The sequence below is a fragment of the Rhineura floridana genome, chromosome 9, assembly GCF_030035675.1.
Source record: "Rhineura floridana isolate rRhiFlo1 chromosome 9, rRhiFlo1.hap2, whole genome shotgun sequence".
In the NCBI taxonomy this organism is placed as follows: Eukaryota; Metazoa; Chordata; class Lepidosauria; order Squamata; family Rhineuridae; genus Rhineura; species Rhineura floridana.
In genome coordinates this window covers 63,002,535-63,019,380 of record NC_084488.1, presented here as the reverse complement: position 1 = coordinate 63,019,380, position 16,846 = coordinate 63,002,535, and the positions used below count along the sequence as shown (strand labels likewise).

The 16,846-nt window shown below is 37.4% G+C and overlaps 1 protein-coding gene across 5 annotated transcripts in view; it reads left to right on the top strand.

Annotated features, from left to right (window-relative positions):
- The window catches only part of FHIP1A (FHF complex subunit HOOK interacting protein 1A), a 131,795-nt gene that overhangs the window by 104,174 nt on the left and 10,775 nt on the right, over positions 1-16,846 (top strand). For 4 of the 5 annotated variants that reach the window (XM_061584648.1, XM_061584647.1, XM_061584649.1 and 1 more), the window contains 2 exons: positions 10,619-10,797; positions 12,564-12,702. In XM_061584648.1, the coding sequence (XP_061440632.1) occupies positions 10,619-10,797; positions 12,564-12,702 (318 nt within the window). Of the gene's footprint in view, positions 1-10,618; positions 10,798-12,563; positions 12,703-13,664; positions 13,775-16,846 lie in introns of all 5 variants that reach the window. The other variant, XR_009757907.1, reaches the window with a different exon arrangement.

Genomic DNA, 16,846 nt, shown 5'->3' with positions numbered 1-16,846 from the left:
GAACTATTAGAGCAGGTGCCACTAAAAAGCAGTTGCTACTTAAAGATTTGGCAATTAATCTTACTCCTAGTGAAACAAAAAAAATGTTTATTCACTATATAAACAAGTTGCAAGTATCTTAGTCACTTCTACTTCTCACGTCTGACCACTAGATGGCAGCTCTGTTGCCATTCTTTGCATCTGCCCCATTTTGCCTGCACATTGAGACATCCTGCTCCCCAAATGTGAAACTCTTCGCATTATTGAGTTGTATTCATTCTGGTTTCAGTGTCACACTTACCCGCAGGATTATATTGTAATCATGTAGCAAGACACATTGTATGTTGACTTGGTAACACAGTATAACTGTGTAACTTTGGTAGCTTTTGGAATATGATTTGTTCTGAATGCCTGAGCTCCTGGAATCACATTTTATGAATATCCAGCCTATTAGAAAAACAAAAACAAAAATATTAGTTTGAATAATATTGATATAAGGGATAGAAGTTTTCATATTTGTGTTTAAAATGACAAAAAAACTTAAGCAAACTTCCATTTGTTATTTATTAATTGTAAATCGTATTTCTTCAGCACTTCTCAGTTCCCCAAAGGATCCAGGCAATATTACATAAGAGAGAAATTTTTCAGAAAATAACAGTGGGTAGGTAAGGAGGATATATTAAATATGGTCACATGTCACGTAGCTCCATCCACCAATTAAATTGAGTAATGCAATTGAATGAGCATATTGCTATCAGATTTATTCATCTGGTCTAGAAATAATTTCATTTCCACTAGTACAGCTGTTCAGTACAAAAAATAATTACCTTAACATGAAAACTGCATAAATAGTTGGATTTATGTTCCTGAAAGCTTTGTGGTCTCTGAACAGTAGCAACTGATGACAACTTTTAATAGGCCAAAAACCACAGTTGTCTTTGTTGCAGCCAAATTAAGAAAAATTGGTATTTCAAATTACTCCAGTATTAATACATCTTCAGCTTTTTGAGTGGCATCTTCCTTTTTAGTAGCCCAGTTGGCATGTAACACTAAACCATATTTGGCATTACTAGGATGAGTTGCAGTGAGCCTCAGGCTTACATCTTCCATTCTTCCCTCTTCTACTGTTGATGTGGCTGTGAAGAGGAGATTGGAAATATTCACATTTAACTGTGGTTAATGAAAACTTGTAAATTGTTTGAATTTGCCTATTTTCCGCTCACCACAGTTGTCTAACTCCAGTTTATCCTTGTTTGAATGTCACAAGAGGATGCGGTTAATCTAAAATGGAAGTAAACGTTTCCAAACGTCTCCTTGTGGCTGGGTAGCGGGGGTTAGCATGTGAGACCAAAGCTGCTGCGACTCATCCTCCTAATAAAAACATGTTTTAGTATTATGTGCAAATGCAGGCACTGCGTTGGTAGTATGGGAAAGTTTCTATTGTGCTGGATGTTGCGATTATTCTTTCTCCAATTACTTTTTCACCGCCTTTGCTTTTGGGAGATTTCAGATTTGGCACTAGTCTCAATTGGAAATGTGAAATTCCTGAAAATTTTGAAGCCATGGCTGGAAAATGTCCCCCCCCATTTCCTCCTTGGGGGTAGGGGGAACAGGAATTTTGGAAAAAATGAAATATATGCAGTGGTGTTTTCTTATCAAACCTCAATTGCAGCAGCATTCTCTAATACATTATTATTAACTCTGATACATGCAACACTCAAATCAAAGATGCATTTCTGCACTTACAGTTACTGTAGCTTCCTGGTGTATTTCCCTGCTCATGTAAAGAAAGGGGCCTGCTTCAAATGTATGGAGCTTATACATATCCTGACTTATTAAAACAGGATTTAATCATCCAAACACAGGCAGCATAAGGAATTTTGTTCATGCCTCTTTTTCCATAGGATTGCAGCACTGAAACATAGTTTCCCTGTCTAGGGATGAGCAGATTCTTTTTTCCAGACATCAATGTGGACATTAAGTAATCTTTGTATGTGCCACTAAACTTATGTTTGCTGAGAAAAACAGCATCCGTTCCTACTAATAATTTATGTGATACAAGCCCCAACCCATTCATCCACTGACAAGGACACAATCAGTATTTCAGTAATGGGAATGTAATGTGGCAAATAAAACTTTTATTATGAATAGGACCCCAATTAGTTTTATGTCTGCCTGAACGGTGAGTTTTGTATAACATCATTAATTTTGATCTAATTAGTCTGTGCTATTTCTCTTGCAAAGCTTGTAAACCTCTACTTGTCACCTGAGATTCTTCATCTAACAAGGTGCTTGAAGCTAGCTTAGTGATGACAGGGCCATTTGTATATATCATGGTTAAGTCTTAGAAGCTATTCATCTGTTCAGTGAGAACCCTTTTCCAACTATAACTGTGGACTTATTTCCAGAATAGTTAACCATTCAATATCTATCATACTCTTCTCAGTCTCTTGCACAGCTTTTGCTCTTGGGTCATGGTAGCAATAATGATCACCATCCCATTCATCTAAAAAAGTCCAGTAGGACAGTGGAACTTTTTTTTATATAATAATTTTTTTTATTATTCAAATTTTTATAAAACAAATACAAATACAACAAAAACAATACAACAAGAAAAAAAATAAAAGAAAAAGAAAAACTTGACTTCCGATTTGTTACAGATCAGCTATAAGTATATAATATATATCAAACCTGTCTCCTAAAACATACGAAATTCACTTTTTTCCAAAGTCTATCTTAATTAATCGTCAAATCCCATTATCATCATTTCATTTTTTTCTTTCAACAAAAAGTCCAAAAGAGGCTTCCATTCCTTAAGAAATGTATCTGTTGTTTTTTCTCTAATAAGACATGTCAATTTGTCCATCTCAACTAAGTCCATTAATTTCAATAGCCATTCTTCCATTGTTGGTATCGATTCCATTTTCCACTTTTGTGCATATAGTAATCTTGCTGCCGTGATCATATATAATATTATTCTTCCATATTTCTTTTCCTTTTGTTTATCCATAAAACCCAATAAAAAAAAAATCTGGTTTTGACTGAATATTTATCTTTAAAATTTTTTGCATCATCCTACCTATCTGTGCCCAAAATAATTTTGCCTGTTTACACAACCACCACATATGATAAAAAGATCCTTGTTGTTTACATTTCCAACATACATTAGAAACATTACTATACATTTTTGACAACTTTTCTGGAGTCATATACCAACAATACATCATTTTATAAAAATTTTCTTTAAGATTATAGCTTAATGTAAATTTCAAACCTTTTTTCCACATATTTTCCCATTGATCCATTTGTATATTATAACCAAAATTTTTTGCCCACTTAACCATACACTCTTTTACTTGTTCTTCTTCCATGTCCATTTTTAATAAAAAATTATACATTTTTGCAATTATACATTCATCATTTGTACACAAACCTATTTCAAAATCAGATTTATTTATTTCAAACCCATACATTTTCTTGTCCATTTTAAATCTTTCTAACAATTGTAAATAGGCAAACCATTGTGAACTATATCCTTCTTTATTAGTTGTTCTCTCTCTTTCATTATATATTCACCATGCACATTTTCTAATAGTTCTTGGTAAGTTAACCATTTCTCTTTTCCAGCCATTTCTCTTCTATAAAATGCTTCTTGACTTGAAACACATAGTGGTATTTTCAAAAAAACCCTTGTTTTGTATTTATTCCATATATTCAACAAAGGACGTCTTATAAAATGATTATTAAAATCCACATTACCTTTTCCTTTATCATACCATAGATATCCATGCCATCCCCACTTCAGGTTGTGACCCTCCAAATCCAATAATCTTTTATTCCTCAATAGAATCCATTCCTTTATCCAGACTAAGCAACAAGCAGCAAAATAAAGTCTCAAATTTGGTAATCCCAGCCCTCCTCTTTCTTTGGCATCTTGTAATAATTTAAATTTAACTCTTGGTTTTTTCCCCTGCCAAACAAATTTAGAAATATCTTTTTGCCATTGTTTGAAAGGTAGATCAGAGGATATGACAGGTATTGTTTGAAATAGAAACATCATTCTCGGCAATACATTCATTTTTATTACAGATATTCTACCCATTAATGACAACTGTAATTTATCCCATCTTAACAAATCTTTCTTAATCTCTGTCCATAGTTTTTCATAATTATTATGAAACAACTTTGAATTTTTATTTGTCATAATGATACCTAAATATTTCACCTTTTCTTCTATTTTAAAATCTATCTTCTCCATTAACTCTTTTTGATCTCTTAAAGATAATTTTTTCACCAACATCTTCGTTTTTTGATTATTGATCTTAAATCCTGCTAATGGTCCAAATTCTTTTAGTTTACCCATCAATACTTTGATTCCTTCCAAGGGATTTTCTAATACAATTATCAAGTCATCAGCAAATGCTCTCAATTTATATTCCTCTTTTTTTATCTTTATTCCCGAAATCCTTTTGTCTTGCCTTATGTCTCTAAGCAGCACTTCTAAAACCAGAATAAATAGAAGTGGGGACAATGGACATCCCTGTCTTGTACCCTTTTGTATTTCACATGAGTCCGTTAAATCCCCATTGACAATTATCTGTGCCTTCTGTGATGTATAAATCGATCTGATCCATTTTATAAAATTAACTCCAAAGTCTATTTGCTCTAGAACCTTAAACATAAATTTCCAATTCAAATTATCAAATGCTTTCTCAGCATCCAAGAAAATCAAAGCAGCTTGTATGTCATTTCGTTGTTCTAGATATTCCAACACATTCAAAACATTCCTGACGTTATCACGTAATTGTCTTTTAGGTAAAAACCCCGCTTGATCTTCCTGAATAAATTGTTGCGATATTATTTTCATTCTTTCAGCCAAAATCATTGTAAAAATTTTATAGTCATTATTCAATAAAGATATTGGCCGATAATTTTTTGTTTTGGTTAAATCCTGCTCCTCTTTAGGTATTAATGTTATATTGGCATTTTTCCAACTATCCGGTATCTTCCCCTCTTGTAAAATAGAATTCATTGTATACTGTAAAGGTAGTAAAAGTTCCTCCTCCAAGCATTTGTAATACATTGCTGATAGTCCATCTGGTCCTGGCGCCTTTCCTAATTTAATTTTACTTATAGCCTCAGATATTTCTCTTGACATAATAGGACCATTAATAGCTTGTCTCTGAAGATCTGTAATTTTAGGCAAATTCTGTTTGGATATATACTCTTCTATTTTTTCAGAGGGAATTTCCTGACACTTGTACAAAGTTGAATAATATTGATGGAAAACCCTTTGGATTTTTAAATTGTCTGTCAACATCTCATCTCCTTGTATCTTTAAAATAAGATTTTTTTTGTCATTCTTTTCTTAATTTATATGCTAACAATTTCCCCGGTTTATTTGCAAATTCAAAAGTCCTTTGTTTAGCAAAATTTAATTTCCTTTCAATTTCTCTAACTGTCAACATTGACACTTGTTTCTGTAACATTTTAATTTGATTTACAGTAGAAGCTTTAGTTGGATTCTCTTCCAATTCTTCCTCTTTTTGTTTTATTTCTTCCAAGATCAATTCCATTTTCTGTTGTTTCTTCTTTTTTAATTCAGAATTACATTTAATAAAATATCCCCTCATAAATGCTTTACTTGTATCCCAAACAATATTTTCATCTGTTCCTTTATGTAAATTGTGTTCAAAAAACTCTTTTAATTTCTTCTTACATTCCTGCACTATTTTATCATTCTGTAATAAAGATTAATTTAGTCTCCATCTAAATCCAAGATTTTTTTTAAAAAAGTCAGTATCACTGGATTATGATCCGAAAAGGTTTTTGGTAACACATCCATCTTGGAAATATCTTTCACTAAATTTTTAGACATCCAAATCATATCAATCCTCGAAAATGTTTTATGTCTTTCTGAAAAGTAAGTAAATTCCTTTGCATTGTCATTTATATATCTCCAAGCATCCACCAATTCTAAATTTTCCATCAATTCGAAACAGATCTTCGGCAATTTGCCCTGTCTCTCTTTAATATTTTTCCCAGAAAGTCTATCCATTTTTGGTGAAATTACCCCGTTCCAATCACCCATGACACACCAATGATCATATGCAAACTCTGATAATTTTTCCATAAGTCCAGTATAAAACCTTGTTTTATCTTCATTAGGAGCATAAATGCCCACTATCAAAATTTTTGTACCCTGAATGGTGATTTCAACTCCCACAAATCTGCCACTATCATCCAATAATATCAATTTAGGAGACAATTGTGAATTAATATAAAGAACCACACCATTTTTTTTTGAATCCTGTCGAAATAAATTCTTCACCCAAATTTTTACAAATTAAATATTTAGAATCTTTCTTCTTAATATGAGTTTCTTGTAAACAAATTATATCCAATTTTAATTTTTTCAAATAATGAAATACTTTCTCTTCTGCGATGAATTAGCTCCATTTATATTCCAAGTTAGATATTTGTAATCCATTTTCAAGCATGTATTTTAGAAAAGTCTGTGCCTGTTGCTCCCTTTAATCCATCATCATCCTTTTCTTCCTCTACCTGTTTCTGTTGACTTTGTTTCCCAGGAATTATGTCCATATCTTTGAGTTTATCTTCTTCCATGTCTTTTGAAGCTTTTCTCAAGAAATCCCTTGCTTTTTGAACAGTATTTAATCGATACTTCTGTTGTCTAAATGTAAAAATCACTCCCTCTGGAACATCCCATCTAAATTGAATTTTACATTAAGTTTTTCTGTGAAGAAAGCGTAATCTTTTCTCTTACGTAGAAGCCTAACAGGAATTTCCTTCATCACCTGTATTTCTTTACCGTCAATTTTGAAGACATTGTTAAAATGATGTTGCAAAACCATATCTCTGGTCCTCTTTTTTAAAAAATAAACAAGCACACCTCTTGGGATTTTTTTTATTGTTGCATATCTGGAATTAATTCTATAAACTTTGTCTATTTCAAATTCCATCCGATCTTCATTCCTGTCGAAGGATTTTGCCAAAACATTAACAATTTTCTCTCTGATATCTTCACCTGTTTCCTCAGGAATTGCACGGAATCTCAAGCAATGTTCTTTATCTCTAAGTTCCATAACAGCAATATAGTCCAATTTTTTTTCAGTTCTATATTTGTAATATCTATTCTATTCTCTAAGGTTTGCACCTTAACTTTAACATTTTTTACATCCTGTGTTAATTGCCCAATGTTATTTTTAATCTCACCCACTTCTGTTTTAATATGATCTTGTAAATCTTTAAAATCCTTTTTCATATTGCAAAATTCATCTTTAAGTTGTTGTCTGTCCTGTTTCATCTCTTGTTTCAACTCTTGTTTAAAATCACTAAATCCCTCCATAATTTTCTGGAACATGTCCATCCCTTCCTGTGTATCAATTGAAACTCTTCGCTCCAAAACTTTGGCTGCTTTCCTAGTTGTCATTCTTGAAAAAAAAACACCTTTTCTATTATTAGCCAATGTAGAGGCAAACAGTTTCTTTTCTCCCAGCAACAAAAAAGTTAATATTCCAGGCCTGTTTAACCAACACAGTTCTTATCTCCAGCACATTCAGGAATGTAAAACAAATCCAGTTCTCAGCATCCAGCAGTTAGTAAGATACACGAACAGCAGATTCGTTCAAAAAAAAAAAATTAATCCCCCCCCAAAAAAATATATATTCTCAGATATATTTCCTTCAAATAATCAAATCATCTTATCTAATAAGTTGCCTCTTATCCGTTTAATCTTTGTAATTCCAGCTTTAAGCCAGCTTTTTGTCATAAAAAATAAAGCAGGTTCTTTGAATTGCTCCCTTCTTCCTTAGCTTTGTATAATACAAAAAAAGTGTGACTCACCCAAGTTTCTGAGTTGCCGATTCGTAAACAAGTCTCTTTTACGATAGTAATTTAAGTTAGTTGATAAGATTTAGACAGAAGGAGGCTAGCTCGTTAAAAACTTCCCGGAAGGAGTGCTGGCTGGTGGTCGTCTCTGAGTGAGCTCTATCTCAGAGGAAGCTTATTTCAGTTAAAAGCCAGTCAAGAGGAATTTTTGACTGGTGTAAATGTTCTCCAAGATAAAAGGGGAACCGAAGAGATTATCCACGGAACTCCGTCGAGCTGTAGATTGCTAGATTTGATCAGGAATCCCCCTGAGATAAGAAGGCATTTCTAGCAGCGGAAGACAGAGTCTGGATTTCCAACAGGCTGTGCTGAAAGTAAGCGAGACTTTTTTTCTTTCTCTTTTAAAAACGTTTTTAAAGGACAGTGGAACTTTTAAAGAATTTTATGGAACTCTTATGGGAGCTTTTAAAGAATTCGATGATTTAATGGGTGAATTTGCAAAGGTTGCAAGCAAACCCTATCATTAGACTGACCTGGGTCTTTACTAGTGGTATAGGACCACAGGAAGCTGCCTTATCAATCAAGCCATTGGGCCATTTAGCTCAGAATGGTCTACATCTGCACTGACTAGCAGCTCCAGGGTTTCATACTGGAGTCTCTCCCACCCTTACCTGGAGATGCCGGGAATTGAGCCTAGGACTGTATGCATGCAAAACATGTGCTCTACCTCTGAGCTATGACCCTTCCCCCTCATGCGTTTTGCATATGGCAACATGTCTATGTTAAACAAAACGTGGTGAGTTTTTAATACTGTGTCTCAGTAACACATACTTTCCTTTGAGTAGCAGAGGTTAAAAGGTTGCAGTGACCTCTGATGGACTTCCTGGATTTAACTGTCATGTAGGAAGCCTGAGCAACCTGATCCTAATGCTATGCTATGTAGTGGCATCTTAGGCATAGCAAGTGGAGCAGAGACGTCCAGCTGTGCCCTGCTTGCCATTTTAAACCCTTCTATCCTAATTAATTGGCCAAACTTCTGTGAAGTAGACACTGTAAAATGCCAGGGCCCAAGTCCATGCTAAAATAGCATGAGGCTGTCACTGTCTGTACTCCCTGCTAAGCTTAGGAAAAGCATAGGCATCGGAATGCCTGCATATAATTTCTGTGCATGGACTGGGGCTGGGTGGTAGTGGTAGTTGTGTCCTCCAATGTGAAGCTGGGACCTCTATGTTTAGAGCTGTGCAGTCTTGCATTAGTGCAGTCCCTCATAGGATAGTTATGTATGGTAGAACTGCAAGTCAAAATTCTGTCATTTCCACAGTAGGTAGGAGAGGGGACAGGAACACACATTGTGCTGGGCTGAAAACAGGACACAGTGCTATTGCTGACAGCTTAGTGGTAAAGTACAAAGGAATAGCAGTGCTGTTGACAGCCTGAATACAGACTGGAAAACCAATCCTACTTGCCTGTTGGGAAAACCAGGAAGGAAGAATGTCCTAAAACAGCATGAGACTCATGCTATCCGTAGCCACCAATATTGGGTGTGTGCCTGGTAGCCAATGCTTATGAGGCACTTGTCTGTGTCCACCATTCCTGAGACACTTTAAGGACCATGCATGCTCATCAGGGGTTGTGGGGCGCTAGTCCCAGCTTGTCATGCAAAGTATGGTCCCTGCACAAGTGCCAATTGTGGCAATATGAACAACAAATCAGCACCAACCAACCTATGTAGAAATGCTGTAAAGAAATTGAAAGCAGGTACCCCAAGTTTATGAATCTGGAGGCCTACTAATATTCCTTCCTGGCTCCACCCATCAATCTTTCCATAGCAAAGAAAATCAGCAAACATATCAGCAGGAAACTATGGGTGGATGTGTGGAATGTCCACCAGCTTCTCCTGGATCAAGTTTCCTTTTTTTAATCTGGTGTGAACAGAGGTTAAGTAGTTTCTACTTGAGATGTCATAGAGTCTTGTTAAAAGCCTCAGAGGCTTACAGTGTTTGTCTCTGTTAAGAGACAAGCATTAAAACTCCCCAATTCCCTTCATGACCCTCTCCCACCTCACTTTTACTGGACTGGGGTGGTAGCAGTAGCTCTGGAGGTGGTGGCATGCCATGACAAGCTGCAGGGAGAGAGAACAAAGGGAGAGGTCTCTCCCCTTTCCTTTCTCTGAAGAATGCTAGGCTAGACCAAAGTAGCTCATGGGAAATATTTGGCTATGTGGGAATGTATTAGCCCTTTAGAAACTACATTTCTCAGGGGCAACTGTTACACATCCTTCTGACACATGTTGGAAGAGATGTTAGGGGCCCCTTTGCAGTTTGCTGGAGCTAGAGTGCTACTGCCACTCAGCCTAGTAAGGGTTAGGAGGGAATGAAGGGGGCTGAATAGGTTGTAAGGACAGTCTGTAGATTTTAAAGGTGGGCGTAACTGAAAGGGGGAAATAAGTGAAACTGCTTCCTAGTATTTTCAGAAGGAACTTGGCTTATTTCTATGTCAATCTGATGCAAGCTGGGGATCAGGCAAGGGCCTTTCATTAGACTCAATTCCAGTCTGCCCTGATCGCCATCTAACTGACACAAAGTGAGCTTACTAAAGGACATGGTTTCCTTAGCATGTAGTGCATCAAGCATAGCACCTTCAGTCCCTCTCTCCTCACCCTGACTTTTGGGCACAAATGGACAGAAAACTATGTTTCCTAATGCTTGTTCTCCTAACATTACAGAGCCTTTCCTTTTTCCTTACTTTTGTTGTTTTAACAATTGTTTGTGTGTGTTTAAATCTGCAGGTCCATTTATCAGTGTGGTGCTCTCAAAACTGGAAAACATGTTGGAAAACTCCTTGCATGTAAACTTGCTGCTCATTGGCATCATTACTCATCTGGCCAGTTACCCACAACCCCTTCTCCGTTCCTTTCTGCTCAATACCAACATGGTATTCCAGCCTAGTGTGCGGTCATTGTACCAGGTACTTCGTTATTGCCTAAGACAAATCCTGGCAAGTCCTGATATGGTTGAAAATATAGTTTGTTTTAATTATTCTTGATGTGTTTTATATTTATTATTAATATAGTGACATCAGTGTGCATGGTACTCTGCAATGATGTAAGCAACAGACAGATCCTTGTCCCAAAGACCTTACAGTTTTCATATTAGACGCAAGAGTAATAAGGAATGAATACAAGCAAATATGGTTAGCATTAGTTTCAGTTTGTTCTCTGTTTTCTCTCCATGCATATTTGTGGATGAACTCTGTTGAATATTACTCCACAAGGCTTCTATGAGGATAAGGAAGCTGGAGATCTTCCTCATGTATTGCATTGTTACTAATCAAACTCCATTAGAATGAGGCAGGTAGAAGTCTCCCTGTGCCATCTGTCCCCCCACCCCCAAGATTATATATCCACAAGAGTGGCTGTATACTATAGTCAGCATGGATTTTTCTCATTCTGCAATGTTAAATTGAAAATACCCCCCACATCCCATTCTGATCCTTCTCATAAGCTCATTTCAAAACAAAACCTTACAAAACATACAGTGCTGGACTCAGAAACGCTTGCTTAACAACCCTCTAAATTTTCATGGCAATACACAAAACAGAGAGAATTGAGAGTTCAAAGTCTAAAAAGAGGGGAAAAACCCAGATCCCTTTTGGACTTTTTTCTGTCAGAGTTCACATAATTTTTGAAATTCATTAAAAATCAGCCATGTTCACAGAGTACCTGTGTTCCTATTACTGACCTGGCCCCATACTCTGACCATCACCTTCTGCAGTTTAAAATTTAAAAAAATGCCTGGCTGATTTTTAATTAATTTAATAAAATTTGCATTGAACTCCATGGTAATGTCGGGCATGCTCAGTAAGAACCAACTGTCAGTGTTCTAAAAGCCAGACTCACAGCTGCTGGGCTTGCCTGATCAGGGGACCACACCCACATCAGACTTTGATTTCACTTGAGACAGTCATGGCTTCCCACAAAGAATCCTGGTAGTTTGTGAAGGGTGTTGAGAGGAGACTCCTATTCCCTGACAGAGGTCCAGTGGCCAGAGTGGTTTAACAGTCAGCCGTTCTGACTGAAGCTCTGTGAATGGACCAGGGCATCTCCTAACAACTCTCAGGACCCTTCACTAACTACACTTCCCAGGATTCTTTGGGAGAAGCCATGACTGCACAGGAGTAAATCCCACTGAATTCAATAAGCATGCAAATGATAAAACCTGCCCTCCTCTCCTCCTATCTCCTCCCTCTTGCCCCTTCCCTCTCCCTTCCTTCACCCCTCCCTTCCATTCACCATATGCTCAGAGGCACATTACCATTTTTCCCCAAGCTACACAGGAACTGGATTGGACTGTGAAAGACCAACCCAAATTGTGTTTGCATTTTGACAAATTTGTAGGGCAGTACAATATCTCTGAGAGGAGGTCAGGTCTCCTGCTCCCCTGGTGCATTCACTATCGCTGCCCAATTTCCTTACTTTTTAAAGTTTGATAGAAATATCTGTTGGCTATAGGTACATTCTTAAACCTATTAGTGAATTTACAAAATATTTTGCCTTGAACTTTTTCTTTAGTTGCTACTTAACAGTGCCTTAAAGTTGATGCATTAGTAATGCCGTTGAACAGAGCCTGGCACCACAACTGTCCTTAATGCGAGCAAGGGACACAGTAAACAGACAATTCAGTACAAAACTCAAATGACATCATGAAGATGTATTACTACTATTGTTTTGGCAGGTGCTGGCATCTGTGAAAAACAAAATTGAACAGTTTGCTTCTGTTGAAAAGGATTTCCCTGCTCTTCTCATGCAAGCCCAGCAGTACCTGCTTTTACGGGTGGACATGTCAGATATTCCACTAGAGTCATTGACCAAAGGCAAGTAACTATTATTATTTATTTATTTGTTTATTATTTGATCTATATCCCGCCCTTCCTCCCAGCAGGAACCCAGGACAGCAATTCTTAATAGGATAAAATTATTAAAAGTTATTAATTATTACCTGTTCTTAACAAGAACTTAAATAAATAAGAAGCTTGCTATGTTACTACCAAATAACTTTTTATGTTTTATTTAATTATGTGCTAGTCTTAATATATTGGGGTCAAATAATTTCTTCTACTTCTTCTTCTACTTCTTCTTCTACTTCTTCTACTTCTACTTCTACTTCTTCTACTTCTTCTTCTTCTACTACTACTACTACTACTACTACTACTACTACTTAATTGTTTTCCACATATGTCTTATGTACCCAATATAATAACTAAAAACAGCACAAAACACAACAGCAAATTAATTTAAACAATTCAAAGTAGACACCTCTTTTCAGATACAAAAGGAGATAAAATTTATTTAGGGATAGATTCACTATGGTCACTCAACTGGGAGTAGGGTGCACCCCACATTGGAGGCCAGCAGATGAGAAAGCTAAGACCCAGGGAGGCCTGAGTTGACCTCTTGAGCAGAGTCTGGTATGGTATATCAAAGTTGCCTGCAGAGGTATCCCATAATGAGAGTGTGTCCCAGTTAAAGACCGTGTAAGCTACTGCTGCCTTTCAAGAAGCAACAATCTCATCTTGTCTGTATGTTTATAGGAACAGAAAAATCTGTCTATTGCTATATACTAGAGCAGACTGTTTGTTCATCTAGCCCAGTATTGCCTACTCTGACCAGCAGCAGCTCGCCAGGGTTTCAGGTAGAGGTGGTTTCCATCACCTGTTTCCTGATCCTGTTAAGTAGTGATTACAGGGATTGAACCTGGAACCTTCTGCATGCAAAGTTTATGCTGTACTACTGAGCTGTGTTCTTTCCATTCCCTTGTATCTCACTTTTCCTCCAGGAAGCTATGGGCAGTGTGCAGAGACAGTAACTTGCCCTGGTTGACCAAGTTATCTTCATGGCTTGTCAGCTTTTAGATCACATGATGGACCCAACACCCTTAAAATCTCTGTAAGGATATGGCTCCTTTATACTAAAATTTCCAACAACTGAGTAATAATATTTTCTTCTTTTCAGCACTATCAGAGGGGTAATTGGTAATATATGTGAGTTTTTATTTTTAGCTTGGCCATGTGATGGAGAGAGTAGTTACAAACATTCATTTAGAAATCCTAGTAGGAAAAAGCTCTGCAGTTTATGCATTGTCGTGAGAGATGAGCATGTCCAACATTTCATGAATGTGTTCTCTTAAGTGGAGTTGACTACGTTAAAAATAAGTCCAGCCATAACTCCCTGAGGGTGAGGGGGGAGATGTTTGGTCTTATATGTAACAGGTTCCGTACTGCAGCTGCCTTCCAAATATATTACCACCAGTATTAATGTGTTTAGCCAAAGTCAACTTTTATTGCAGCATCCAAGGCATAGGTATGATAGTAAAACAGTTGCTGTGATTGAGAGTGGCACATGAGCACATGCATTTTCTGTGATTCTTGTTCACGAGCTGCCTGCAAAGAATTCCCAAGTTGGCTGCTTTCAACAAAACAACAATACTGTTTGGGAGATTTTTTGCACAAGAGCTGTTTAAAGGGCAACTCAGAGAAAAAATTCCATGTGCATTAGTGGCAGATTTCCTTGAACAGCTCTTATACCAAATCTCCAAACTCCTTTTTAAACTTGGGACTTTAAGGGTTCTTTCACACAGCTGTTAGTGTGATGAATGAGTGTTTGTTGTACCTTGATTTGGAAGTAACCTGTCAAGGCAGAGCTGTTACCGCATAGATATCAGGTTCTCAGTGGGTCTACTCATAAGTATGACTAAGTCTGGATATAACCCATACAAGTCTTGCTGATTAAGGATCAACATGTATTTTGTAAAGAAAGATTTAGAGCCAGTGTGGAGTAATGATTAGGGTGTTGGACCAGGGTTTGAATCCCCACTCAGCCATGAAACTCACTGGGTGACCTTAGGCAGTCACTGTCTCTCAGCCTAACCTACCTCACAGGGTTGTTGTGAGGATGAAATGGAGAGGGGAAGAGCCATGTACAACCCTTTGAGCTTCTTGGAGGAAAGGTGGTACATAAATGTAACAGATGAATAAATAATTCTTTGAGAGGGCCAACAAACTATTCAAATAGGTGCAATTTGGCAGTCATTATTACTTGTCAAAGTGTGTTTGATGAAGTCCCTTGCAAAAGCACCTAAGAGCTATAGGGATAGGGCAAGAAGAGAGATCCTTTTGTGGATTGCTAAGCAAGAGGGTAGGAGTCAACAGACTATTCTCAAAGTGGAGGGAAATAAGCACTGGGGGTTCCTCAAGGATTGTTGGGGCTGGTGCTATTTTACTTACCCATAAAAGTTACAGAGTCAAAGGTGATTACTGTCATGGTAGCAAAGTTTGTTGCGTACCTCAGATTGATCAGGATGGTGAAATCCCAAGCAAACTCTGTAGAGCTCCATGAAGAATATATCTAAAATGGAGTTTTAATTGAGAAGAAAGATGACCAAAAGGGGTCTGGTTGGTTATAGGTTAATGATAAATGAATTAAAGTACTACTTCATACAGCATTTAATGACTGTCACAAGATGTGGTGTAATGACCACCTCAAGTCCTGGGCTTCTTTTGGGAAGAAGAGTGGGATATAAATTTAATCAACCAGTCAATCAATTAAATTATTTAAATTAAAAAAGATAGATGTGGGGGTAAACAGCTCTTAGGCCAATCCATGGATAATAGATATTGACAGTAGCCATGGCTAAATGGAACCTCTGTCTTGAGAGGCAATATAGCTTTGTTTACGGAATCATCTGGAAGTAATATGGATATTCTGTGTATTGCAGTCAGTAGGTGTTATGGTTTCAAAATTAAATTCCTGCATCCAGAGCCCTCATTCTTCTCTTAAGAACATAAGAAGAGCCTGCTGGATCAGGCCAGTGGCCCATCTAGTCCAGCATCCTGTTCTCACAGTGGCCAACCAGTTGCCTGGGGGAAGCCTGCAAGCAGGACCCGAGTGCAAGAACACTCTCCCCTCCTGAGGCTTCCGGCAACTGGTTTTCAGAAGCATGCTGCCTCTGACTAGGGTGGCACAGCACAGACATCATGGCTAGTAGCCATTGATAGCCCTGTCCTCCATGAACTTGTCTAATCTTCTTTTAAAGCGATCCAAGCTGGTGGCCATTACCGCATCTTGTGGGAGCAAATTCCATAGTTTAACTATGCGCTGAGTAAAGAAGTACTTCCTTTTGTCTGTCCTGAATCTTCCAACATTCAGCTTCTTTGAAAGTCCACGAGTTCTAGTATTATGAGAGAGGGAGAAGAACTTTTCTCTATCCACATTCTCAATGCCATGCATAATTTCTATCATGTCTCCTCTGACCCGCCTTTTCTCTAAACTAAAAAGCCCCAAATGCTGCAACCTTTCCTCGTAAGGGAGTCGCTCCATCATTCATTCCTACATGCACCAGAAAGGGCTTAGAGCGTCTTTGGGCTGCCATTGAATGCTGGCCCTTGTCTTTAACAGAGATGCACATTTTGCCACTTGCTGCCACAACATGGCAGACGGCATCTGCTCCTGCATCTTGCTAGAATCATTGTGTCAGAGCGCTTTGGGTGTATAGCTGCTGTGGGTATAAGTTTTCAACAGAAGCTGTGTTGAGGGTATGATGGGGGAATGTGCAGAATCTGATGAGAACAGTAACCATAGTGACTAATTGCGTACCAGTAGAATGTATAAAGAAGTCACTATTATTTTGGGGACTAAAATCCTTGTCTTTCTGCTTGATTTGAAGTGTTTCACTAGTGCTGTGGGAAGCAATGGAGGCATGTATTCTGTCTCCCTACCCCCACCCTGGTTCATCTTAATGTTTCTCCATTTCTGATTGGCATAATGACATCTTCTAATAGTATAGACTTGCAAAATAATTGTTTCTTAATGTGTTATTAGCCTATCATGGGTGCATGCAGTAAATAAGATGTTTACCAGAGATCATAGGATTTGGGAAGCTGTTTCAGAGAACTGTACTACAAAAAAAACCTTACTGTTGTGAGGCATTATACCTGAGCTATAGATTATCCAGTCTGGTGT